Raw genomic sequence first — 26,654 nt, 5'->3', positions numbered from 1 at the left:
CAGACAGCTCCTGAAAGGCTGAAACTACTGCCTGGCTCTGTGTGTAGGGAGGGCCCCCTGGCTGAGTTTGCCAACCAGTTGTCAGGACAAACCTTTCTGGGCTCACAATGTGAAGACGATTAAAGGGCTGGCGCTTCAAAGGCACGAGCCTCAAACTTCCTGACAGAGGTGTTGACTGCAGGCGGCATACCCTCTGTTCCTCTTGCCACAGGACCACACCTCATCTTCCCCCAGCTTCCCAGGGTAAACAGAACTGACCTGACAGATACCACCATCACACCGGGGCATAAGCGGAAGTGGAACTCAGAGGAGGGGGCAACAGGTGATGCCTTCCCTGGGCATCACCTCTGACCTGTGTGTGACCCTGAGCATCACTGCTGACCTGTGTGTGATCCTGGGCATCACTGCTGACCTGTGACCCTGGGCATCCCCACTGACGTGTGTGTGACCCTGAGCATCACTGCTGACCTGTGATTCTGGGCATCACCAATGACCTACCAAGTGACTCTGGGCATCACTGCTGACCTGTGACCCTGGGCATCCCCACTGACGTGTGTGTGACCCTGAGCATCACTGCTGACCTGTGATTCTGGGCATCACCAATGACCTACCAAGTGACTCTGGGCATCACTGCTGACCTGTGACCCTGGGCATCACCACTGACACACCAAGTGACCCTGAGCATCACTGCTGATGTGTGTGTGACCCTGAGCATCACTGCTGACCTGTGACCCTGAGCATCACCGCTGACGTGTGTGTGACCCTGAGCATCACTGCTGACCTATATGTGATCCTGGGCATCACTGCTGACCTATGACTCTGGGCATCACCGCTGACCTGTGCGTGACCATAGGTATCACCGCTGACCTGTGTGTGACCCTGGGCATCACCACTAACCTATGTGTGACCCTGGGCATCACCGCTGACCTGTGTGTGACCCTGGGCATCACCACTGACCTGTGTGTGACCCTAGGCATCACCACTGACCTGTGTGTGACACTGAGCATCACTGCTGACCTGTGACCCTGGGCATCACTGCTGACCTGTGTGTGACTCTAGGCATCACCGCTGACCTGTGCATGACCTTGGGCATCACCACTGACCCGTGACTCTGGGCATCATTGCTGACCTGCCATGTGACCCTTTGCTGGTCACCCTGCCTCACCAGCTCACAGTGTCCTCATTGGGACGATGGGGCGATGGTTGTCATGAGGATGATACGGGGTGATGGGCAGTAAAGCACTTGCAGCAGATGAGGCAGGATTATCACTCCAACTAAACAGACAAGGAAACTGAGACCAGAACAAGAAAACAGTTTGCCTAACCAACATCATGGTGAATAAGGGATCACAATTGGATTCCAGAAGCCTTGAAGGTAGGATCCAGCTCTTCCTGAGGAGTGGTTATGTCTTCTGCTTCCCTGGATTAGAATCCCAACTCCACAACTCTCACTGGCTGTGGGACCTCCCCACATTCTCTCTCCTGCCCTGTGCACACAGTCACAGCCACAGAGGCCTCCATCCTGACCTGGTTCTCTCACCTGTCCCCAGGAATAGAAGCCCAGACAGCTGGCCCCAAACCTCTCCCTTCCTCTGACCCTCCACACACCTCTCCTAACCTGTGAGGTCGCTGTCTCCCTGCACAAGAAGCCAGGGAAGGGGGGCCCAAGGATGCCCTGGGATTGTAATGCTGATTCTTGATACAGCAAACCCCATCCCCAGTGTAGGTTAAGTGGAAGGATCCAAGCAAAGTCCAGATTATGTGGGATTGTTCTCGGGGAGTTGCAGTCACTAATTAAGATGACAGGCCTTCTTTGGGCTGAGATCATTGAAAACTGAGAATGATCACTCATGCTCGATTACAGGAAAAAACTCTGATACAGACGATATCCTGGAGCAGTGGTTGGCTGGGTGTTGGACTCCCAGCACTTAACATCTCTGAGCCTCACTATTCTCATCCATAAAATGGGACAGTAATGCCAATATCAAAAAATTCACTGAGAAAACAAAGGGCTTAACCTGCTTTCTGGAGGAGAGCACATTCCTTAAAAATGCCATTTTCCCTCCTTCCTCACACTTTAAAGTAGCTGCTTTGGAGTAGTTTAATCATTTCCTCTGCTGCATTCTTGGCTGTAACAGTCCTTTTGTTGTCAATTAATGCAAAATTGTACTCTTGCTCTATCTCTGGGCCCATGGTCATAAAAACGAGATCTGTGGAGACTGAATTAATGATAAACAGCTGCAGCAGCAGCAATTAACTACAGAGCTTCTACTCTGTGAAGGGCTTGATGGTAAATTTCTCTCCAAGCCCCAGAAACCGTGCAGGAACGTGGACAAGAACTCCTCTTTAGGCCTCAGTTTCCAAATCCACAGACAGGATTGAGTCAGATGGTTTCTTAGCCCCTGTCTGGGTCTGACACTCCATGAGGTGGATAACTTGGGGTACAGACTTCCTTTTCTCCTGATATTGCAGATTAAGGAGGGAAGGAAATCAGGGCAGGGATGGAGGGGGAGGAGTGAACTAACACATGCTGAGCACCATCCGTGTACCGGGTGCTGTGCTGGGCTCTCTGGGCACACTACCCATCCAGCCTAACCCAGAATGCCCCTTTGACAGTGACCTATGCAGTCCTCACCATGACCCTGTGAGTTTGTTGCAAAAACACTCATTTTACAGGACAAGGCTCCTGGCTCTCAGCCTTGGGCCTTCCCAGAATGCTCCATCACTTCTGTCCCACTGAGTTACACCCTCTGCCTTTGCACTCAATCCCATTCATTCAGCAAATAGCTGTCCATCACCTACGGTTCGAGGCCTTGGAAATGCAACAGGGAACAAAACATAAAAAGATCTGGACTTCGTGGAGCTTACAATTAAGTGGAGGGAACAGGTCAGAGACAAACACATAATGTTGGATAGTATGAGGGGCAGAGAGTGACTGAAGATATTACATTAGACTGGTGGTCAGGGAAGGCCTCCTGGAGGAGGTGACCTGGACTTCAATGAAAGCTTCCATGGGCCTGAGTGAAAGGGAGGCAGGGCTGGAACAAGAAAATCCTGGGCAGAGTGAAGAGCTACACAGAGCCTAAAGTAGAAATGAACTTGGCATGTGTGAGGAACAGCTGGGAGCCCATGTGGCCAGAACAGAGCAAGTGTGGAAGGAGGTTGGACAGCTCACAGGGGCCCACACCTGCCCCTTCCTTGTCCTCCACTTCCTTCCTCTTCCTGAGGGCCCTGCCAGGAATGTTGAAAGGTAACTAAGCTCAAAGGATCTTAGGGCTCCTGGATCCAAACTTTCCATCTTATTGATGACAAAACAGAGTCCCAAAACTGTTTAATGCAAAGCTGGGGAGGGAACCAAGCTCTGCATCCCAGGCCCAAGCTGCCTCACCCAGACTGGTGCAGCTGGGATCAGGAAACCTAAAGGCTTGGAACCAATCAAAGTCCTTGTCACACACGTGAATAAACTGAGTCCCAAGGCCAGGTGGTTACATGTGCATGAAGAAGGTAAGGCGTCGGGGTGGGCAGAGGAGCTGCAGACTCGTGTTGGTGCTCACCTAGGTGGGCATTTGCACAAGCCAGGCTTCCTCTGGGACCAACACCCACAGCAATCAACCATCATGCTTTTCTAATGCACTTAGGTAGCTGTGATGTCTGAAACCCACCACTGGTTGCAGCCTCCCTGGAGCCTGCTGGCCAGGGCTACCTGAACTGGATCCTGCCAGGAGGGAAGGTGATTCTGACCCATGTGGACTGCACAAGCTTCCAGCCATCTCCTCTGTGTGACCTCCTGTGGGCCATCTCCCACCATGGGCCTCAAGTCCCCATCTGTCAAAAAGTGCTGTAGGGCTTGGGAACAGCATCAGAGGAGATGCCCTGGGGGTGTTCTCCCCTAGTGCAAACACAACACAAGCCCACGTTCTCCAGAATCTTGGGAGGCAGTGGTAGTATAGACAGAGGCAACACAAGTCAACTTTCAACATGGCACATAGTAGGTACTCAATAGACACTGTGCTGGGAAGCAAGGGATTTGAGCTTTGGTTCTTTTGCTCTGTGATCTCCATGAGCCAAACCCTCTCTACAGGCCTCAGTTTCCATATCAGCAAACAGCAAAAGTATGAACCAGCACACAGCAAGAAGCATTCAGACTTGTGGTCTCCACGAGGCCACCTCCTCTTGCTCTGGATGCCTGGGGAGAAGAAATGGGAGCAGGGAGTGGGGCTGGAATCTTGGGAAGGTACTGGAGGCACAGCAGGCTCTTCCTGGGGCCAAACTCCCTTGTCTTCCAACTGCTATCACGTTCATTGGCAACTAAATCTGGTCAGAAAGGACCCCATAGGCCAAACTGACTCCCCAAACAAGGGGTTCAGCAGATTTTGTAGTTAAATCGCAGTGCAGAAGGCAAGTGTGGGCAGTGGGAAGATGATGGAGCATGGAACCAGGGACAGGAGGTGAGTCCCAGATGTGACACCTGGCCAGGAAGCTTCCCCTCCATGGATTTCAATGGTCCTGCCACTACCCTAAGCATTCCTTGAGCACAGGAGCTACCTATCCAAACTTCACCCCAGGGCCTGGTCATGCCCTGGAAGCTGCAAATGTTCCTTTTAGCTTGAAAAACCCTACGCTCTCTGTCTCAGTCCAACAGAGAGGATGGTGGATGGTCCATCAGCTGAACACACACTGGGTACTTGCTTTCCTGCATGACAGCAAAGACCACCATCCCTAAGAAATGCACAGCCCAGGACTCCCGTGATCTCATAGAGCTCTCTGCTCTATGTCCCCAACATGGATGATTATCAAGGGAGCTGGGGCAGTACGTGGAGGAGGCCAGAGCAGGCGGCCACCTCCCAGCCATTTGGAAATCGCCACTTGCAAGGCTGTGAGTCTCAGTGATGGGCTCTCATTTTATCATTACCCACGTCAGAAGAATGCATCTTGAGGAGGCAGTGCTGCACGAGTCAGCGCGGTAATCACTTGCAGACCCAGAGGCCCAAGTCCTGGCAGCGGAGGAAGATTTATTGTGGGGATGGACGGAAAACAAAGAACAGTTGTGCAAACTTTATGGAGCCACATTATGGGAAAGGCCTTTCCCATTTCCCACTGGTAAATGTGCTGGATGCTGTTTCCAAAGGAGGACTGAGCTCTGGTACCCAATCAGGTACAGACACTGTGAGTTGGGCTGGCCCATGGTGCCCAGGCCTTGACTGGCAGCCAGGCTCCACTCTCTGCTCTAGCGGACCCAGGGAAAAAGGCTCCTTCCTGGGCCTCCCTGTCCTCATCTGCCTACTGCTGTTCCCCCTCAGATGCTCTCGCAACACGACCAATATTCTAAATATCAACGCTGATTGTGTCACTCTCCTGCTCAGCACCCTCCCACCACTCAGGGTAGAGTCCAAGCTCTTCATACTGGACTTCAAGGCCCTTTAAGGGCCAACTTCAACTACCATTTTTGCTCCCAGCCCCCATGCACAGAACACACTTCAAATACAAGAGGCTACTTATGTTCCCCCCAAGGGTCAAGACCGTCACATCTTTTGTGTGGCTGTTCCCTTTCCGTGAAATGCCTTCCCTCATGATCTGCATCTGGGAAGCCCCTACTCTCCCTCCAAAGCCCAGCTCTCATGACCTCCTGGGGGATGACTTCTCCCTCCTCTGTGTCTCTGTAGCATTTGGTTAATGCACTCAGCACTGCACCATTCCTCCTTTGATGCTGCACCTCCTGCTCCTAGCATCTAACCTGGTACGGTAAATTGAAAGCCGCTCAGTCATGTCTGACTCTTTGCGACCCCATGGACTATATAGTCCATGGAATTCTTCAGGCCAGAATACTGGAGTGGGTAGTCTTTCCCTTCTCCAGGGGATCTTCCCAACCCAGGGATCGAACCCAGGTCTTACGCATTGCAGGCGAATTTTTTACCAGCTGAGCCACAAGGGAAGCCCTGGTGCAGTAAGGATATCAATAAAACTGTATTGAGAAGCTAGCAGTGGTGTGGGGTGGGAGGGTGGCAGGGGGAGAGACAACACAGCTGAGCCCAAGGCACTCTCCCGACAGAGAAAAATAGGTAAGCTGAGTGTCCTGGGTCGTGGAGGTGACTGAGGTTACAGAGGGGTAGTGTGGCTCATCACTCACTTAACAGATGAGGTCCATCACGGTAGCAGGCCAAGTGAGGCGCAGGAGGTCGGCTCAGATAACCCATCTGCCATCAGCGGAGACAGAGCCTATTAATGCTCAGTCATGAAGTTTACCATTTCCAGGACGTCCCTCTTAGAAAACATGTTCTGGACACTTTCTTCAAGTCACTGTTGATTTTATCTGACTTTCTCATGCCAATAAGAGAATCATTTCAATTCCACTTACATTAAATTCAAAAGCTTTTTCTCTTTTTATTATTTTAAATTCAATTCAGAGGGCTGTTGTTTTTATCCTTAATTTTTTTCATATTCCATAAAGCAGTGCTGACTTCACAAAACTTGGTCAGTGTTTCTGTACCCTCCAGTCCGGTGCTCCCAGGAATTCTCATCTCTCTGAGAGCTCGGGTTTGATGACTCAAAAAAAAAAAAAAAAAGAATAACAAGAGCTCCTGTTCTCAAGCATGAAGCATGGAGTATTTTGCCAGGAGGCATGAGGTAAGCGCTCCATACACATGATCTCATTTAATTCTCACAACACTCTCCCTTTTACACAGGCAGGAAACTGAGGCTCAGAGAGGCCATGTGACTTGTTTGAGGTCTCACTGCTGGTTAAGGGGCAGAGTGGGGATTTGAACCCCAACAGTTATCCTCTATGTTTAGCCATTGGTCCTCCCTGACTCACCAATTCCTGATTCAGACTTTAAATAAGATGGAGAGAGGGGAGTCAGGGATGGAGATGAGGTAGGGCTGGGGATGGGGGAGTGCATGGGAATGGTTGAGGTGGGGGACAGATGTGGAAAGGAGAGGGGTGGGCATGGGGAGCTGTGGAGCAGAGGAGGAGGAGGACAGAAGAGCTGCACACAGAGGCCTAAAGGCCAGGCACTGCATCTGGGAAGCATGTCGCTAACGGGTTCTGTGTCAGTTGGAAAACCCAGCTGGAAGGGAGAGGCCTATGAGGGTGACTGTGTACTCCGGGGCCTGGTTGAGGGCAGGAGCACTGGACTGGGAGTTGGGAACTCAACTTGATACCCTCTGCAGGGCCCTCTGCAGTTTGCGAAGCACAGGCCTCCACCTCTCAGAGACTCTTCTGGCTAAGCTTCACAAACCCTATTTTACAGATGCATTAATGGAGGCTCAGGAGTGAAGTGACTTGTCCAAGTTTGCAGTCAGTAAGCAGCAGAGTGGGGATGAGTTTCCTTCCTCTCTTCTTTCCCAGGCAAGTCTTTTCCATCTGTGGCCTCAGTTTCCCCCTCTATACAGTGATGAGTGGGAGCACTCAGGGCTCTGAGTTGTTCCCAAGGCTAGAGTTTCCAGAAAGTCTTTCCTTATGAAGGCCTCTGAGTTTAAGTTTTAAAAACTGGGGAAGAGAGGAAGGCACCCAGTGTAAGCCAAGATCTATGTAGCTGGAACCTTGACTTCAAGAGTGGAAAGGGCAGAGCATCTGCTGAGCCCTAAGAAACACAGAATGCTAGGCATTAATCCCATTTCACAGATCAGGAAACTGAGGCTCAACATAGCCAAGTGACCCATTCAAAGCCACATCCATGCCCAAGCTGGAACTTACGACAGCCTCTTCTGTTCCTCTGGGGACACTTAGGACTGCATGACTGCTGTGCATTTTAGACCCTCCCTCTTTTCATATCCTAATACAAACTGCCCAGAGCAGTCAGATCATGTGCTGTGTGCTTACTGTGTGCCAGACACTGCACAAGCATCTCGTGTACAGTCCCTCATCAAAGCCTTACAACAGTCTCATTCTCTCCACTTTACAGGTAAGAAAACAGGCTCACAAAAGTCAAGTTAATTGCACACAATCACAGGCTGATGGGAAGCAAAGCCGGGTTTAAAATTAAGACTTTCCTACAGGAAAATTTCAAGCATCAGGTTAGGGGTGGCCCCTCCAATCTTGCAACTTTATAGGAAACTGCTCTGGAGGACTGTGTCCAGGCAACTTCACACAGCTTCAGAGCACAGAGGTCAGATGACCACCCCAGCAAAGCCTTGGGAACAGGCTCAGTGTCTCTGCCTCCAAGGCCAGGCCAGGTGCCAAAGAGCATGTGGTCTCCAAGACACTCACACCAGGAGCACTGTTATAAATGGGGCAATGCACAACAAAGGAAACTATAAGCAAGGTGAAAAGACAGCCTTCAGAATGGGAGAAAATAATAGCAAACGAAGCAACAGACAAACAATTAATCTCAAAAATATACAAGCAACTCCTGCAGCTGAATTCCAGAAAAATAAATGACCCAATCAAAAAATGGGCCAAAGAACTAAACAGACATTTCTCCAAAGAAGACATACAGATGGCTAACAAACACATGAAAAGATGCTCAACATCACTCATTATTAGAGAAATGCAAATCAAAACCACAATGAGGTACCATTTCACACCAGTCAGAATGGCTGCTATCCAAAAGTCTACAAGCAATAAATGCTGGAGAGGATGTGGAGAAAAGGAAACCGTCTTACACTGTTGGTGGGAATGCAAACTAGTACAGCCACTATGGAGAACAGTGTGGAGATTCCTTAGAAAACTGGGAATAGAACTGCCATACGACCCAGCAATCCCACTGCTGGGCATACACACCGAGGAAACCAGAATTGAAAGAGACACAGGTACCCCAATGTTCATAGCAGCACTGTTTACAATAGCCAGGACATGGAAGCAACCTAGATGTCCATCAGCAGACGAATGGATAAGGAAGCTGTGGTACATATACATAATGGAATATTACTCAGCCATTAAAAAGAATACTTTTGAATCAGTTCTATTGAGATGGATGAAACTGGAGCCCATTATACAGAGTGAAGTAAGCCAGAAAGAAAAACACCAATACAGTATACTAATGCATATATATGGAATTTGAAAGATGGTAACAATAACCCTATATGCGAGACAGAATAAGAGACACAGATGCATAGAACAGTCTTATGGACTCTGAGGGAGAAGGTGAGGGTAGGACCTTCTGGGACAATAGCATTGAAACATGTATATTATCATATGTGAAACAGAACACCATTCCAGGTTCGATGCATGAGACAAATGCTCAGGGCTGGTGCAATGGGATGACCCAGAGGGATGGGATGGGGAGCGAGGTGGGAGGGGGGTTCAGGATAGGGAACACATGTAAACCCATGGCTGATTCATGTTAATGTATGGCAAAAACCACTACAATATTGTAAAGTAATTAGCCCCCAACTAAAATAAATAGATTTATTAAAAAAAAAAGAAAAACACCAATACAGTATACTAATGCATATATATGGAATTTGAAAGACGGTAACGATAACCCTATATGCAAGGCAGAATAAGAGACACAGATGCATAGAACAGTCTTATGGACTCTGAGGGAAAAGGTGAGGGTGGGACGTTCTGAGAGAATAGCATTGAAACATGTATATTATCATATGTGAAACAGAACACCATTCCAGGTTCGATGCATGAGACAAATGCTCAGGGCTGGGGCAATGGGATGACCCAGAGGGATGGGATAGGGAGGGAGGTGGGAGGAGGGTTCAGGATGGGGAACACATGTAAACCCATGGCTGATTCATGTCAATGTATGGCAAAAACTACTACAATATTGTAAAGTAATTAGCCCCCAACTAAAATAAATAAATTTATTAAAAAAAATAAAAAATAAAAAATAAATAAATGGGGCAATGCATGCTGGGGGAACAGGAGGCACAGAGAGAGGGGGAGCTGAGGAAGGGACACTGGACTGGGTTGTGCAGAATGGTTAGGAGTTTGCTGGGCTTCTTAGGCGGCACTAGTGGTAAAGAACCTGCCTGCCAATGCAGGAGACATAAGAGATATGGGTTTGATCCCTGGGTTGGGATGATCCCCTGAAGGAGGGCATGGCAATCCACTCCAGTATTCTTGCCTAGAGACTCCCAAGGACAGAGAAGCCTGGTGGGCTAGAGTCTATAGGGTGGCAAAGGGTCGGACACGACTGAAGCAACTTAGCCACGCACGCACAGGCTGGAAAAGGTATTCCACACAGAGGTACCAGCAAAAGCCAAGGCCCAGAGGACGGGCCTCAGGAAGGGCTGTTAACAAGCACACAGTGCTGACTTGAGGACTGCATTTGCTCAGAAAGGTTTTCCTACCCCGACCCTCTCATTCCCCACCCTCAGAACGAGGCAAGGCTCAGGCCCATTTCCAAAACGGGTGGGTTTGGTGGCCAGACCTGGCTGGACCAGCTTGGCCTCTATGGGCTCATGTACAGCAGGCTCCTCCAGGGCAAGGGGTTTAAACCATGCTCAATTTTACAGTCTTTTATTCTCACCAGAAACCCCAGCCTCCCGAAAGGGAGGCTGTTTTCAGGTGACAATGATTTTTAACATGGTGAAATGGTCTTATTCTTCATTCCATGAGTGTTCTCTAATACAGAACAAAAGACCCATGACACCGGCAGGGCAGGAACCTGCAGGCTCTTAAGATGATGGGCCAGCGGCTTGGGAAAACTAGTTAAACGCAGGTGTCTATCTGTTTCCCTGCTCCACCAGGGCTCCGCGGGGCCAGGTTGACTCTGATTCCCTTCTGTAAACCCACTACCCACCAAGGCCTGGCACATGGGAGGCACTCAGTATCAGCTTGCTAAGTGAGTTTCAGATCTAGATGTTTTCCCAACATGCGTAAACAGATGACAATTCTCTGCTTGGGAAATGGCTCGGGGTATCATGGCTAGTACACAGTCTCAGGAGTCAGGCTGAGACCTGGGTTCAGATTTGACCCCACAATGCACCTGGGACCTGAACTTGGGCATGAACTGGGCTAGCCTTTCCCCATCTGTAAAATGGGGATAATTCCAGTCTCCAGGAATGTTCTGAGGGCTGAGACCACACATGTATGGAAGCCCTAAATACTGAAAATTACCCAGTGAGTACTTCAATAATGTTCCCATCCTGCCTTGCCCGACTCCAACAAGCAGCCAGGCTGAGAACTGCAGCTCCTGGCTCTTCTCCCGCCCTCACTCATCCAGCAGTTAAGACCACAGGATTAGAGGGCAGAATCCTTCCCCTGGTGCTAGAAGTCTCGCATCACATCACCTTCATCTCTAGACTCCTGACTCCTGGCACACAGGAGAGGTGTCCCTCCAGCAAGGCAAGTGTTTCAGAGGGTTAATTCTTCCTTCACTGGAGGGTCACTTTCCCAACTTTTGGTGACCAGTCACATCAGGAAACCCCCTGCCCACTGAAGTTGCCCCATCTGCTGTGCGATCTTGGATCCCCACTTTCTCAGGGCCTGTCTTCCCCATGCCCTCTCCCTACATGATGAGGATGGACTGGTAAAGCTGCCTGCTCAATCATTTCAAACTCCTGGATAATTCCCAGGGATGAGCTGGGGATGCTAAGATGAGTCAGGGCTGTCAGCTGGCCAGGAATGTGGCCCCCCACCGGGCTGGTCTCAGGACACTGGGGGGTGGGGACAGATGCTCGGGACCCCACACGCTGTGATATGAGCAGCACTGAGGATTCTACTCTGCTGAAGGGAGAGTCTGGGCAAAGGTGGCAGCCTATGGAATGGTCCAGGCAGCTGCACCAGGTGATACAGAGCAGATACATTGCGTCTTTGAACTGACATTACCTTAGCTAGGGCAAGGTAATCCATAGCTGGACATAGCTTGTCTCGGAATAAACTAGGTCTCTCCTTCCTCAGGACTTCCTATGAGATAGGATCCCGGACCTCCAGTCAAGCCTCTTTCTCATGTATATCCCTGGTCCCAGGTCCGACAACATTTAGGACAGTCTGGAGGGGGCAAGGGACCAATGGTCAGTGCAGCTGCAGCTACAGCTGCCAGAGGAACCCAGGCAGGATGTAAGTCCAGACTCGAGGCTTCAGCTGTGCATCAGGACTGGGAGGGCAGGGACCAGAGCCTCCTCCCTGTGGCTCTGCCCCAGCTCCCCCTTCTAACTCCAGTCACCCTGAATAGCCATCTGTCTGGCACCAAGCAGAGGCTCTGTGTCACTGGCAGACACCTGGCCACAAGGCCATCAGCACATGTGACAGTGGAGGCTGCAGCATTCAGCCAACCTCCAGTCCAGGCTCCACTCCTGCCTGGCTCTTTTGAGCTCAGGTTCCTCATTGGTAAAATAGCCATCAACGACCCTGTCCTAACTCCTAGGGCTACTGTATGAATCTCTTCAGATGATCAATGTGAAGAGCATGCCTGAGGAAGATGAGAATTTACTAAGCATTTCCCTATGTCATCTCTTTCAATCCTGATAGCAACAGCCTAAAAGGTAGGTAATATTATCACTCCATTTTACAATTGAGTATGATTCAGTGAGGTTAAGTCACCTACCTGAGGTCACACAGCTGGTAAGCGGCAGGGCTCCAGGTCAGTGTGACTCTAGATTTGTGCTTTCACCTGCCTTTCACACCTTCCATGCTGTGCTCACAGCTTTGGTCAAGCTCTTCACAAAAGTCAGGAATTGCTGTCATGATTATTTCATAAAATCTAAGGTTATGAGAGATTTTCCTCGTTCACTTCTGCCTGTCTTTTTCTCAACGTGGAAAAAAGCAAACTCATAGTCTGCTAATTTCTGCAGTCTCAGACAATCAGAATTCCAACCGTCTGGGAGAGCCAATCTAAGAAAGCAAGAAATTAATCTTTTCAAAGTTAACGTCTTGGAGGCGTCGCGTCAGTATTTGGGTTGGACGTAACCTTGCTATCTTAACGCAGATGAAACCCCAAATTTAATAAGGCTAAGACAACTCCGACAACGTAAGAAACATAACAGGATATTGCAAGGAGATTAGGGAGCTTCCTCTGGACTGCGCGGATGGGCCGCGGAGAGGGCAGGGTGGGGGGCGGGTGGTGCGCCCAGGGAAGGAGGGTGCACAGCGAGGTGAGTCCCTGGTCCCTGGCTGGGCCTGAGGATGAACGGCCTGGGCAGAGGGGAGCTAGGCTCCTCCAGGCACCTCCAGGCCGGCCTGATGCGGGAGCCGAGGCTCCGCAGGCTAAATGTGAACCAGCTGCAAGGACGAGGATGGGAGTGTTACAGTTGGACGGGGCGGGGAAGGCTTACCTCATGAAAGAACTGTGGAAACGGCTGCTGGAAAGATAATAAAAGGATTAACTGCTATTTTAGTGGGCCATTTACTCTTCAATCAAAGTGTCTCATCTATTTCCTGTTCTCTGGAGGCTCTGGGTCCAGAATTCCTTTGTCTATTACAGCACATGGTAGCAGAGGCCTGTCACGAGAAATTAATAATTTTACAGGGAAGGGAGATTTTATTTTTCTCGGTGCGGGCTAGTGTCCGCCCCTTCCCCTAGGTTACCTACTGCACCGGTCTGTCTGGAAGAGGCAGGACGCCCACAGCACGCAGGGTAGAGCTCAGAGATTCTGCTACCATCTTCAGAGGATGGCACCCGGCAGGGCTGGCCCCAGGACCCCAGAGAACAATCAGTTTAACGGGCGAAGATCACACAAACAGGAGCATCACAGTTTAGAAAGATGAGAGTTCAACTTCCACTCCCATGGCTACTAGCTGTGTAACCTTGAAAGTGAAGTGAAAGTCACTGAGTGGTGTCCAACTCTTTGTGACTCCATGGACTGCAGTCCATGGAATTCTCCAGGCCACAATACTGGAGTGGGTAGCCTTTCCCTTCTCCAGGGGATCTTCCCAATCCAGGGATCAAACCCAGGTCTCCCTCATTGCAAGCACATTCTTTACCAGCTGAGCCACAAGGGGGCAAGTTATTTTCATCATTGTTATTAGTATTACTAGCAAGATTATTAGCCTCTATTATTATTGTCATTATGGTTTACCCTAACTGCGGCACCTGGGGCAAATTATACAATCTCTCTGAGCCTCAGTTTCCTCATCTTTCAAATGGGTATAAATAGTATCTGCCCCATAGGGTTGTTGTGAGGACCATAGGGAGCATGAGGACCACAGGCTTAGAATAGCCCCTGCACACACTCAGCACTCAGGAGCTGGGCTTGCTGGTCTTACTACCATAATCCTAAACCTCCTAAGAGGTGAGATGAAGTGTTCTCACAGCAGCAGGTAGAAGGCCAGATGGGCCCTACTGAACTTCCACTTCTTTATCTGCAAAAGCCCTTGGCAACCCCAGGTAAATACAGACATGGCTTGAACATCACCTGCTCCATGAAGCCCGTTTAGGTTTCTCTTCCCTGGGTGGATGCAGACTCCATCTCAGAGCCTGTCACTCACCTCCCTCCCATCAACTCTGCATGGGAGCCCAAGAAAAGTGCCATGCCAGGGTTCAAGTCAGGCAGCCTCCACAAGGGCCTTGCAGATACCAGTGGGGTCACCCCCAGAGAGAAGATGTGAAGGAGAAATGCAGCTCAGTGGCTGTCAACTGCAGGATCTCAGAGAGAGATGGGGACTGTGTGCTGTCCAGGACCCCTGCCTTGTTATGTTCTCTGGATAACTCCTTCCAGAAACAGGCATACCCTCTTACAAGTCACGTGTCACAACACCCCAGATGAACAGGGGCATCACCAGGAATCAGCCTGGCCACCAGCTTTCCCTCCAGCACACTCTCAGCCCAAAGACACACAGTTCAGTCCACTTCTCAGCCTGCTCATTCCAGCCTCTCCCCATGACCCCAGCAGGCCAACCACCCTACTTTCATTTTTTGGCAGAGGCTGTCCCCTGCCCCTCACTTGTCTACAAAGTGAATTCCTTCTCATCCTCAAGACATTAACCTCCTTGAAGTTACATAAGCTGATCCAGTGGGTGCCCAAGTCATAAGCAGATGAGCCCCAAGGGTGAAGAGCTGGTCCCAGGAGGATGGAGTTTATGCTGCTCGTTGCTGATGCTTCTCACCCCCTCCCTGGCCCTGAAAATGCTGCCCGGCGCTTTGAGCAAGAACAGAGAGGTCCGCCTCTCCCCCAGCCACACCCCTCCCTAGACTGAGTTCTCCATGAGGCAGGGGAGAGCCTGGAGACAGTGAGTGCATACAAGTGTTGGAAGAACTCAACTTTGGCTATGACGCTGGCACTACAGACCAGGCACACTGCTTCCTTCCTCTGCCTTTCCCAAGCCCCAACAGTTGGGAAGACAGAGCTGGGACTTGGCACTTCCATCGGCCCTTCCACTCCCAGGTAGGCACCTGTCCTAGTGAGCTGGCGGGGCCTTGGGGGTGACTTGGCTAAAGATATCAGAGACTAAGACAACATTCCTAACCTGATACAGATTTCCACCACAGTGAGAGCAGCACATGAAAATGACCAGTCGGAAGGGCTGGAGGCCTCAGTGGCTACAGTGAACGTGTGTGTGTGTGTGTGTGTGTGTGTGTGTGCGCGCGCGTGCACAAGCACAGGCATGTCCCTGGAAACCTTAGTCTCCACCTCAGCCAGAACGCCGCAGGTGCTATCCAGGGCCTTACCTGCTAACCCAAGATCTCATCCCAAAGCCTGCCCTGGGCACCCACAGCTCTCAAGCCTGATGCCTGTGAGGACCTGGTGCTCTGTGGATGAAATCAAGCCTGTGACTCCGAGCGAAGAGCCAGTGCCAGGGGCGAGCATATTCCCCATGACCTACCTGGCCATCAGCAGGTGGGACACTGAGCATTTGTGTGTAAGAGAGAAGGCAGGCTGAGCTGCTTTGACCCCAGATCACACGAACAAGTGCGTGTGACACCAGACCATAGAGGGTAAAGAAGAGGGTACCTGGCGAGTCCAAGGAGCCCTCCACCAAGGTCCCCAGTGAATGGGGCACTGACCATTGTGACCGGTGGCCACATCCTTAGTATTGGTCCTTCCCTCTTCAGGCAAGGGGACCCCAGCCAGACCCTGGGGGAGGTGCCCAGGCAGAGCTCTCCCAGGGCAGTGAGCTGGGTGCAGCACTGTGGGGGCAAACCCAGCGGCCGTGGGAACTCACCATGCACTTGTTGGGCTTCTCACCCGAGTGCACCCTCATGTGGATGAGCAGCTTGTAGCGGGCGTTGAAGGGCTTGTAGCGACGCACGCAGCCTGCCCAGAAGCAGGTGAAGTCCTCGCCCTTGCGCTGATCGATGTGGCTCTTCTCGATGTGCCGCACCAGCTCCTCCTGCTGCTCGTAGGCTGCACAGCAGTCCACCCAACGGCACGCCTGCCGCCCAGCCAACCCCCTGCCCGCCAGGCCCAGCCCCAGGCCTCCAAGGCCCGGGCCAGGTGGCAGCTGAGACAGGGGGTAGGGGGGCGGCAGGCTCTGCTGGTGAGGCCCGAAGAGCTCTGAGAACTCGTCCGCAGGCTCCTGTTTCAGGAAGCCGGCCTTCCGGCAGGCTTCAAGCCGCAAACTGCCCTCGTGGCTCTCGGTGGATGCAGAGCTTGGCCGGGTCCGCTTGGGAGGGCCCCCCGTGTCTCCCAGCAGAGGGGGGCTCCGGAGTCCGTTGACACAGGTAACCAGGGCTGTCTGGGAGGAGCGGATGATGGAGGTGATGTCGGAGGCAGCGCAGGGCGAGACGGAGACCGAGGAGGTGGGGGGCAGCCCCAAGAGACAGCAGCGCTTCAGGCCTCCCTCCGGGAGGTGGGCCTCAGGTGGGGGTCCCAGGCCCGAGCTGGGTTCGCTGCCCAGAAGGTAGCAGGAAGGTGCGGGGTTGGCAAGGCCTCGGCCCGGGAGGTCCAGGTCTGTGTGCAGGCCTGTGGCCGACGGGGCCCGGCAGTGGGCGGATGGGGGTGCGCGAGCTTCCGTCATGGCCCGGTAGTCAGGCAGGGATTCCTGCTTGATGTGCTGTGTGGCTGGGAGGCCACCATTCAAATAGGTGGCCTGGGGCCTGGGGGACCTGGAAGACAGTGCAGAGGGGTCATGAGAGGGTGGGCACTCCACAGTGGGGAGGGCCGGGCAGGGGACAGCGGGGAGCCTGAGGATGGAGGGGGCGGAGAAGCCCAGAGCAGGGAAGGGAGGCTGAGGGCTGGCAGCAGAGAGATGAGGACTGGTGGTCCAGTGAGCAGGAAAGAGTATGGAGCAAGAAGCGAAGAGAGAAGAGGAGGGGGCTGGGGAGATGTTCAAGAGGGGCAGGAGGTCTGAAAACATGAATGTGTGGAGGAAGATGCCAGTAAGGCGCGCATTTTATCCTTTTATTATATCCAGACTACCCTCTCCAGACCAAGCATCATCTGTCCTGCCTCTGAGGCCTCCCTGGGTCTGCCCTGTCCCCCTGTCCATGACCTTTCAGTGAGTTCTGGAGGAAGAAGGCTGAGAATGGTTCGCTAAGGGACACCAGGTCCAGTCTGTTTTAAATTCTGCTTAATTGTCCCTTAAATCTCTCTTAATTCTTGTAATCATTTTTAATTTCTAAAAATGTGATGTTTTGCCCTAAGCCATCTGTTTTTTCCACTGTGAACATCAGTGGGTAGGGGTTTGAATCATAGTCACATTGAGGGGGTCATCCCAGGAAAAACTGAAGAAAACTTTCTCCGGGGGGAATGTTCCAGAATGTCAAGCCAGTGAGTGCACAAAATGCTACTCTGGGGAGAAGCTGTGGGAAGGCAGGCCAAGTGAAACAGTGGGAGATCTAGGTTAACTTCTCTTAACCCTCAGGTCGGTCTCTCTTTTTTAAAAAAATATTTATTTATTTATTTGGCAGTGCTGAGTCTTAGTAGCAGCATGCAGGATCTTCTATCTTCATGGCAGCACACAGGATCTAGTTTCCTGACCAGGGATCGAACCTGGGTCTCCTGCATTTTGAGAGCATGGAGTCTTAGCCACAGGACCACTAGGGAACTCCCAACCCTCAGGTCTCAGGTTGAGACCTGGGGCCAGGCTCAGCCACACCTGGCTATGCAGACCTTGGCAAGATGCTCTGGGCCTCTCCCAGCACCCCAATGTTGAATGGCTCTCCTGAGGGTAAGGATGGTGATGGGCAGGGCCCAGCTGGTCAAGACGCTGTCATCATCACACAGGTAGTACACGCCTTCCTAGAGAGGGCCTCTCCCAAATGCAGGACAAGTCCATGCAAAAAGAGGTGTCAGGGCCTGCCAGTCATCAGAGAATTCTGAGACAGGGAGACACCAGCAAAGTGACACTGGACTCAGGGCCAGAGAAGCCCCAGCAGCTGGCTGGGCAGAATAAGAGGCCTACTGACGTGCCCAAAGCCTGACCCCACATGCCCTTGTACATTTCCCCAGCCAAGCCTCAGTTTCCTCACCTGTGAAATGAGGACTAACCCTCCCTACCTCAGAGGGTGGCTGCCAGGATCAAGGGAGGAAACAGGTGCTGTGACAGCCCTCTGGGAAGAGGACAGCAGGGTGAAGGGTGTCCCCAGCACTGCCATTATTACCGCCACCGTCCTGGGGCTCCAGGGGTGGTGGGGTCATCATCTGTCCCTCTGCTTTCCAATGTGGCCCGGCAGCCCCAGACCCTCCCTCTTGGGTTCTCTGAAGCTCTGGCATCCTCAGCTCCAGCCTTGAGGCAGAGGAGCGGAGACAGGACAGGAGAGAAGGAAAGTCAGAGCCTGGAGCCTCAGAGACCACTGGCTCCAACACCATTGCTACCAAGAGGGCCGGGGGCTCACAGCAGCCACAAATAGCAAACCAGCCACAGGGCTGGGACCAGAGCCCAGGCTCCCCTTCCCTCCCAGCGTGTAGACTTCTCATGTGCAGAACCTAACCTGAAGTGCTCCCTGGATGGGGAATGGGCTCTTCTGTTTGGTTCTCACTTACACTGGAACAAGTCTCTGCCTCACTCACCAGAGGCCTCTCTTCCTTCCCAGAAACTCTGCTGTCCAGAGCATGGTCACCAGGTAGAATCAGAGGGAGCAAACACATACCTCTAATCTCCAGGGCTGGGGACTGGGGGCCCGCCATTGCCAGCAGAAAGCTCTGAGTAGCTTAAAGATCTTATCTGAAGTTGTAACTTTGTGGAGCTTAAAAAATATAGTGCTCTTTGCATGGTCATGATCCTGGGTCTGGCGGAGGTGGGCATGTGTGGGGAAGGGCAGTCAGATGAGCATCTGTTTGGAGCAATTGCTTTAAAAACAGACTATTTATAAAATAGATGCCAGTGGGAATTTGGTGTGTGATGCAGGGAGCCCAACCTGGTGCTCTGTGACAGCCTAGAGTGGGGGGATGGGGTGGGAGGTGGGAGAGAGGTTTAAGAGGGAGTAGACATATGTATACCTATGGCTGATTCTGTTGATGTATGGCAGAAACCACTGCAGCATTGTAAAACAACTATCCTCCAATTAAAAATAAATAAAAAATAATGAAGCCAGGTTAAAGCAACCAACACTAAGAGAAGAGCTGTGTTGTTCTGTGACTGAGTTACCTGAATTTGTTGTTTAGTCGCTAAGTCATGCCTGAATCTTTCGTGACCCCATGGACTATGGCCCACCAGGCTCCTCTGTCCATGGCATTCTCTAGGTGAGAATAGTGGAGTGGGTTCCCATGCCCTCCTCCGGGGGATCGTCCCAACCCAGGGATCGAACCCTCATCTCTTGCACTGCAGGTGGATTCTTTACCACTGAGCTACTAGGGAAGTGAGTTACCCGAATAATCAACAGCAAAACCTTGAATGGCATCAGGCAGGGAAGGGTCAGCTCAGGCCCCAGGCTCTCCTGGCTCTGAATGCCAGCTAAGGCAGCCCCTCTCCTTGCCCTCATTGTCCCTATGAGGCCAGGCAGCGGTTCTGGCCCTGTTCTGCTGCTGAGCCCTGCCACCCAGGCAACTCCCACCACAATCTTTAGAAACTGTGAGCACAGGTCCCTAGAAAAGGAACAATTCCAGCCGCTTTCTCAGGGGCCATCTCTGCTGAAGGCATGGCCAAATTCTGCAAGGGAGACACTACCATCTATTTGACTTAGGAATGAAGCAATGTGCCCAGTCCTCAGAGACTGGGCAGTGAGAGCAGGAATCTGAACCTGATCTGTTTGAATCAGAGGGAGCAGCATGAACGGAGAGACCCCAAACACAAGGCAATCCAGTGGCAGGGAGAAGGTACAGGATCCAACTGGTTGTGGGATGGAGGCTGGGGGCTCTTTTTCTTCAGGAAAATGAGGAAGTTTGGAAGAGCAGATCAGCAGCAGAAGTGGCAGCGACTCAGACTGACACTGGTGTAGGGTCCTGGGTACAAACTCTGCTGTATTCTGACAAATGACATCCAAAATAACAAATGATGTTTCTGATCATCTCTACCAAAAAAAAAGGAAAATAATTCTACTCCCAGACTTTATTTTTGGGGGCTCCAAAATCACTGCAGATGGTGATTGCAGCCATGAAATTAAAAGACGCTTACTCCTTGGAAGGAAAGTTATGACCAACCTAAATAGCATATTAAAAACCAGAGACATTACTTTGTCAACAAAGGTCCATCTAGTCAAGGCTATGGTTTTTCCAGTAGTCATGCATGGATGTGAGAGTTGGACTGTGAAGAAACCTGAGTGCTGAAGAATTGATGCTTTTGAACTGTGGTGTTGGAGAAGACTCTTGAGAGTCCCTTGGACTGCAAGGAGATCCAACCAGTCCATCCTAAAGGAGATCAGCCCTGGGTGTTCATTGGAAGGACTGATGTTGAAGCTGAAACTCCAATACTTTGGCCACCTCATGTGAAGAGTTGACTCATTAGAAAAGACCCTGATGCTGGGAAGGATTGGGGGCAGGAGGAGAAGGGGGTGACAGAGGATGAGATGGCTGGATGGCATCACCGACTCAATGCACATGAGTTTGGGTAGACTCCGGGAGTTGGTGATGGACAGGGAGGCCTGGCGTGCTGTGATTCATGGGGTCGCAAAGACTCAGACACAACTGAGCGACTGACTGAACTGAACTGAACTGAACTGAAGCTTTGACTAGGTTAGTAAGATAGAAGGAATTTCACTGAGCAAACTAGATGCTGCCAGGGGAGCCTCAGTGAACAATCAAGCAGATAAATGCATTTGACTGTCGCCAAACAATGCACAGATCAAAGTCTAAAAGATGCTTACTTACTCCTCATCACGTACTTAAATGTTTCCCCTTAAAATTCATAGTCTGAAGTCCTAACTCCCACTGCGACTGGATTTGGAGGTAAGGCCTTTAGGGAGATAATTAAGGTTAAATGTGGAAATAGGGAAAGGCCTTGGTCCAACAGGACTGGAGTCCTTATAAGAAGACAAGACACCAGAGGTGTGCACACCAAGAAAAGACCTCATAAGGACACAAGGAAGCAAGAAGGCAGCCATCTGCGAGCCAAGGAGAGAGCCCTCAGGAGAAACCAAACCTGCAGACACCTTGATCTTGGACCTCCAGAACTGTGAGGAAATAAATGTCTGTTCTATAAGCCACCCAATCTGAAGGGTTTTGTTATGGCAGCCCAAGCAGACAACTGTTGTTGTTGTTCAGTTACTAAGTCATGTTCAACTCTTTGCAACCCCATGAACTGCAGCACACCAGGCTTCGCTGTCCCTCACCATCCCCCAGAGTTTGCTCAAACACATGTCCATTGAGTCAGTGATGCCATCCAACCATTTCATCCTCTGTTGCCCGCTTCTCCTCTTGCCCTCAATCTTTGCCAGCATCAAGGTCTTTTCCAGTGAGTCGGCTTTTCTCATCAGGTGGGAAATACTGGAGCTTCAGCTTCAGCATCAGTCCTTCCAATGAATATCGGGACTGATTTCCTTTAGAATTGACTGATTTGATTCCCTTGCAGTCCAATGGACTCTCATGAGTCTTCTCCATCACCACAGTTTGAAAGCATCAATTCTTCAGCTCTTAGCCATCTTTATGGTCCAACTCTCACATCTGTACATAACTACTGGAAAAACCATAGCTTTGACAATATGGACCTTTGTGAGCAAAGTGATGTCTCTGCTTTTTAATACACTGTCTAGGTTTATCACAGCTTTCCTTCCAAGGAGCAAGTGTCATCTAATTTCATGGCTGCAGTCACTGTCTGCAGTGATTTTGAAACCCAAGAAAATAAAATCTGTCACTGCTTCCACGTTTCCCCAATCTATTTGCTATGAAGTGATGGGACTCGATGCCATGACCTTAGTTTTATGAATGTTGAGCTTTAAACCAGCTTTTTCACTCTCTTTCACTTTCATTAAGAGGCTCTTTAGTTCCTCTTCACTTTCTGCCGTTTGGGTAGTGTCATCTGCATATCTGAGGTTATTGATATTTCTCACAGTAATCTTGATTCCAGTTTGTGTTTCACCCAGCTCAGCATTTCGCATGATGTACCCTTCATAGAAGTTAAATAAGCAGGATGACAATACACAGCCTTGATGTACTCCTTTTTCAACTTTGAACAAGTCCATTGTTCTCTGTCCAATTCTAATTGTTGCTTCTTGACCTGTATACAGGTTTCTCAGGAGAAAGCTAAGGCTGTCTGGTATTTCCCATCTCTAAGAATTTTCCACAGTTTATTGTGATCCACACAGTTAAAGGTTTTCGAGTAGTCAATGAAACAGAAGTGGATGTTTTTTTGGAATTCCCTTGCTTTCTCTATGATCAAACAAATGCTGGCAATTTGATCTCTGGTTCCTGTGCCTTTTCTAAACCCAGCTTATACATCTGGAAGTTCTCAGTTCATGTACTGCTGAAGCCTAGCTTGAAGGATTTTGAGCATTATCTTGCTAGCATGTGAAATGAGTGCAATTGTGTGGTAGTTCGAACATTCTTTGGCATTGCCTTTCTTTGGGGTTGGAATGAAAACTGACCTTTTTTTTAATCCTGTGACCACTGCTGAGTTTTCCAAATTTGCTGGCATATTGACTGAAACACTTTAACAGGATCATCTCTTAGGGTTTTAAATAACTCAACTGGAATTCCATCACCTCCACTAGCTTTGTTCGTAGTAATGCTTCCTAAGGCCTACTTGACTTCACACTCTAGGATATCTGGCTATAGGTGAGTGACCACATCATCGTGGTTATCTGGGTCATTAAGACCTTTTTTGTACAGTTTTTCTGTGTATTCTTGCCACCTCTTCTTAACCTCTTCTACTTCTGTTACATCCTTATTGTTTCTGTCCTTTTATTGTGCCCATCTTTGCATGAAATGTTTCCTTGGTAACTCCAATTTTCTTAAAGAGCTCTCTAGTCTTTCCCATTCTATTGTTTTCCTCTATTTCTTTGCATTGTTCAGTTAAGAAGGCTTTCTTATCTCTGAAAGAGATATTCTAGTGATATTCCAGTGCTATTCTCTGGACTCTGTATTTAATTGAATATTGAGTGTATCTTTCTTTTCCTCCCTTGCCTTTACTTCTCTTCTTTTCTCAGCTATTTGTAAAGCCTCTCAAACAACCACTTTGCCTTCTTGCTTTTCTTTTTCTTTGGGATGGTTCTGGCCACTGCTTCCTATATAATGTTATAAACCTCCATCCATAGTTCTTCTGTCACCCTGTCTACCAGACTAATCCTTCAAATCTATTCATCACCTCCACTTTATCATCATAAGGGATATGATTTAGGTCATACCTGAACAATACAGTGTTTTTCCCTACTTTCTTCTATTTAAGCCTGAATTTTGTGATAAGGAGTGCATGATCTGAGCCACAGTCAGTTCCAGGTCTTGTTTTTGTACACTGTATGGAGATTCTCCATCTTCAGCTGCAAAGAATACAATCAATCTAATTTCAGTATTCACTATCTGGTGATGTCCATGTGCAGAGCTATCTCTTGTGTTGTTGGAAGAGAGTGTTTACTATGACCAGTATGTTCTCTTGACAAAACTGTGTTAGCCTTTGCCTGCTTCATTTTTTATTCCAAGGCCAAACTTGCCTGTTACCACAGGGATCTCTTGACTTCCTACTTTTTCATTCCAATACCCTATGATGAAAAGGTTATCTTTTTTTGGTGTCAGTTCTAGAAGGTCTTGTAGGTCTTCACAGGGCCAGTCAACTTCAGCTTTTTCGGCATTAGTGGTTGGGGCATGGACTTGTATTACTGTGATGTTGAATGGTTTGCCTTGGAAACAAAACGAGATCATTCTGTCATTTTTGAGATTGCACCCAAGCACTGCATTTTGGACTCTTTTGTTGTGTAGGAGGGGTACTCCACGTCTTCTAAGGAATTCTTATCCACAGTAGTAGATGTAACGGTCATCTGAATTAAATTTGTCCATTGTCATTCATTTTAGTTCACTGATTCCTAAGATACCAGTGTTCACTCTTGCCACCTCCTGCTCGGCTACGTTCAATTGACCTTGATTAGTGGATGTAACATTCCAGGTTCCTGCGCAGTGTTGTTCTTTACAGCATCAGACTTCACTTTCACCACTAGACACACCCATAACCGAGCGTCGTTCCCACTTTGGCCCGGCCACTTCATTCTTTCTGGAGCTATTAGTAATTGCCTTCCACTCTTCCCCAGTAGCATATTGGACAACTTCTGACCTGAGGTGGGTGGGGGTGGCTCATCTCCTGATGTCATATCTTTTGCCTTTTCATACTGTTCATGGGGTTCTCGCAGCAAGAATACTGGAGCGGTTTGCCATTCCCTCCTCCAGCGGATCACACTGTGTCAGAACTCGTCACTACTACCCATCCTTCTTGAGTGGCTCTGCATGCATGGTTCATAGCTTCACTGAGTTACACAAGCAGATTAATACACTCATGTAAATAAGAAGTCTCACTGATATCAAAGAAAGCCACAGAGAGTCTATAGTCTCAAAGAAAATGGTTCCACGTGGGAAGAATAAGCCCCTTGCTAACTAGGACTCTCTCCCATCATAGAGCTCTCACTGAAAAGTAAACTCTTGGGGAGATCTTTACTTCCTTCACCAAGGCACCCCCACCCCCAGCATGAGCCATGATGCCCAGCACAGAACTGGGGCTTGATAAACGATTGGTGAAGGAACCAGCTATAAACGGGCAAGTGGGCCAGTTTTAGACTTTCTGATCAGTGAGACAGGCCCCAGGAGAGCAGCCTCAGGCAGTGGATGAGGGCCCTGGGGCTGAGTGGGTGGGTGCAGAGGCCTGTCTGGGGTTAGTCTCTGCCTGTCAGCAAACTAGAGGGCATAGCAACAGGGTTGGGACCCTTGGAGAAGTCTCAGGAGGCGGACTTCAGCCCAATATGCAATCTGATGGAATATCTGTTCAGAGGTACACATCCCTGGAAACATGCCAGCATTAAATGATGGTTACCTGGCAGAGTTCTGTGGGGCAATGGCTTCCTGGGGCAGGAGACGTCTGGATGCAGGAACTCCTCTCCGCTCCAGGAACAGTCCAGGGCTGGACACTACAGTGTGCATGAACCCTGAGCTGGGGTCTCCCTCCCCAACTTCTCTACCATCCTCTGAATCTTATTCTTCTGAAATGACTGATTCTAACAGTCATCTCAGCTTCTGCAATGGGGAACCCACCTCAGTAAGATCATCCCTACATCTCATGAGGCGCTGCAGTGCTGAGGTGGGGAGCCTGGACCAGAGAGCTATCCACATGCCTCATGGGCTCCAGCTGGTCTCTAGCCCTCGCATGCCTCAGTTTCCCTGTGTGTCCCATGAGCCAGGTGAGGTCTGGAGACCCTAGGTCTGTGGGGCCTAGGGACTGTCTACAGAAGGCAGCTGATGCGTGAGGCTGGAGCATGTACCTGCTGGGGTGGGGGAAATGCAGCAGCCTCTCACAGGCGAGGGGGTGGCCTCGGGGTGGCGGGCTTCCTGCAGGGAGGAACAGGCCCTGGCGGCAGGTGGGGCCAGGCCCCTCGGCAAGGTCCAGATCCAGCAGACTCTTCTCCGAGCCTGGAGTGCAGTGACCGTAGCTCCCGTTCACTATGCAGAGAAAGACAGGAGGAGATAAAGTGAGTGGGGACGGCTTGTAGAAGGTGTGGGTACAGGACAGTCACTGGGGGTACACATGGCACAGAGCCCCTTGAGCAGTAATACCTGAATCTTTGCTGTACCAGGCACTGGGGAAACCTATTAATTCCCATAATCTCCAACGCGGTCTGTAATAAAACCCCCAGTTCTCAGATGCAGATGCTGAGCTCCAGTGGGTAACTGTTCATCTTCATACAAACACACAGCACTTACAATGTACCAGACACTATTCCAGGTGCAGGAAACATGGTGGGCTAGACACACACACTCCTGCCTCTTGGAGTTGACAGTTTAGGATCCTGGCACTTATTTGACAACATGCATGGCCACAGCGGGGGCTGGGTGCCCAATGGGTGAGTGTCACCGACATTTGTAGGTCAAAGAGGAGGTGCTCACTAAGCAGCATGTGTTCTTGTTATCACCAAAGCTCAATGCATGTTGTTCTCCAAATTGCGTTACTCCACAGAGGCACAGTACACAGTTATTTACACCTCTCTATCTCCATGGTTCTTTGACAGGCTATCACAGGCCTTGCTGTGCCCAACTCCTGGATTTTTAAGGAGAAAAACTGAGGTAGATGTGCCTCAATTAGTCTTGAAATCTATGTGCATGCTCAATCATGTCCAACTGTTTACAGTCCCATGGATTGTAGTCTGCCAGGCTATTCTGTCTATGAGATTCCCCAGGCAAGATTACTGGAATGGGTTGCCATTTCCTACTCCAGGGGATCTTCCTGACCCAGGGACTGAACCTGCATCTTCTGTGGCTTCTGCATTGGCAGGTGGATTCTTTACCTCTCCGCCATCTGGGAAGCCCCTTGAAATCTA

The 26,654-nt window shown here is 50.1% G+C and overlaps 1 protein-coding gene across 3 annotated transcripts in view; it reads right to left on the bottom strand.

Annotated features, from left to right (window-relative positions):
* Positions 1-26,654, bottom strand: part of GLIS1 (GLIS family zinc finger 1) — a 245,779-nt gene that overhangs the window by 69,044 nt on the left and 150,081 nt on the right. For 2 of the 3 annotated variants that reach the window (XM_081485219.1, XM_081485220.1), the window contains exons 3-4: positions 25,602-25,779; positions 15,995-16,877 (exon numbers count right to left, since the gene is read on the bottom strand). In XM_081485219.1, coding sequence (XP_081341345.1) covers positions 15,995-16,877; positions 25,602-25,779 — 1,061 coding nt within the window. Of the gene's footprint in view, positions 1-13,167; positions 13,192-15,994; positions 16,878-25,601; positions 25,780-26,654 lie in introns of all 3 variants that reach the window. The other variant, XM_081485221.1, reaches the window with a different exon arrangement.

Source organism: Giraffa tippelskirchi, chromosome 5 (assembly GCF_054371585.1).
Source record: "Giraffa tippelskirchi isolate mGirTip1 chromosome 5, T2T-mGirTip1v1.2.pri, whole genome shotgun sequence".
Classification (NCBI taxonomy): domain Eukaryota; kingdom Metazoa; phylum Chordata; class Mammalia; order Artiodactyla; family Giraffidae; genus Giraffa; species Giraffa tippelskirchi.
This window is presented reverse-complemented; position numbering and strand designations above follow the sequence as displayed.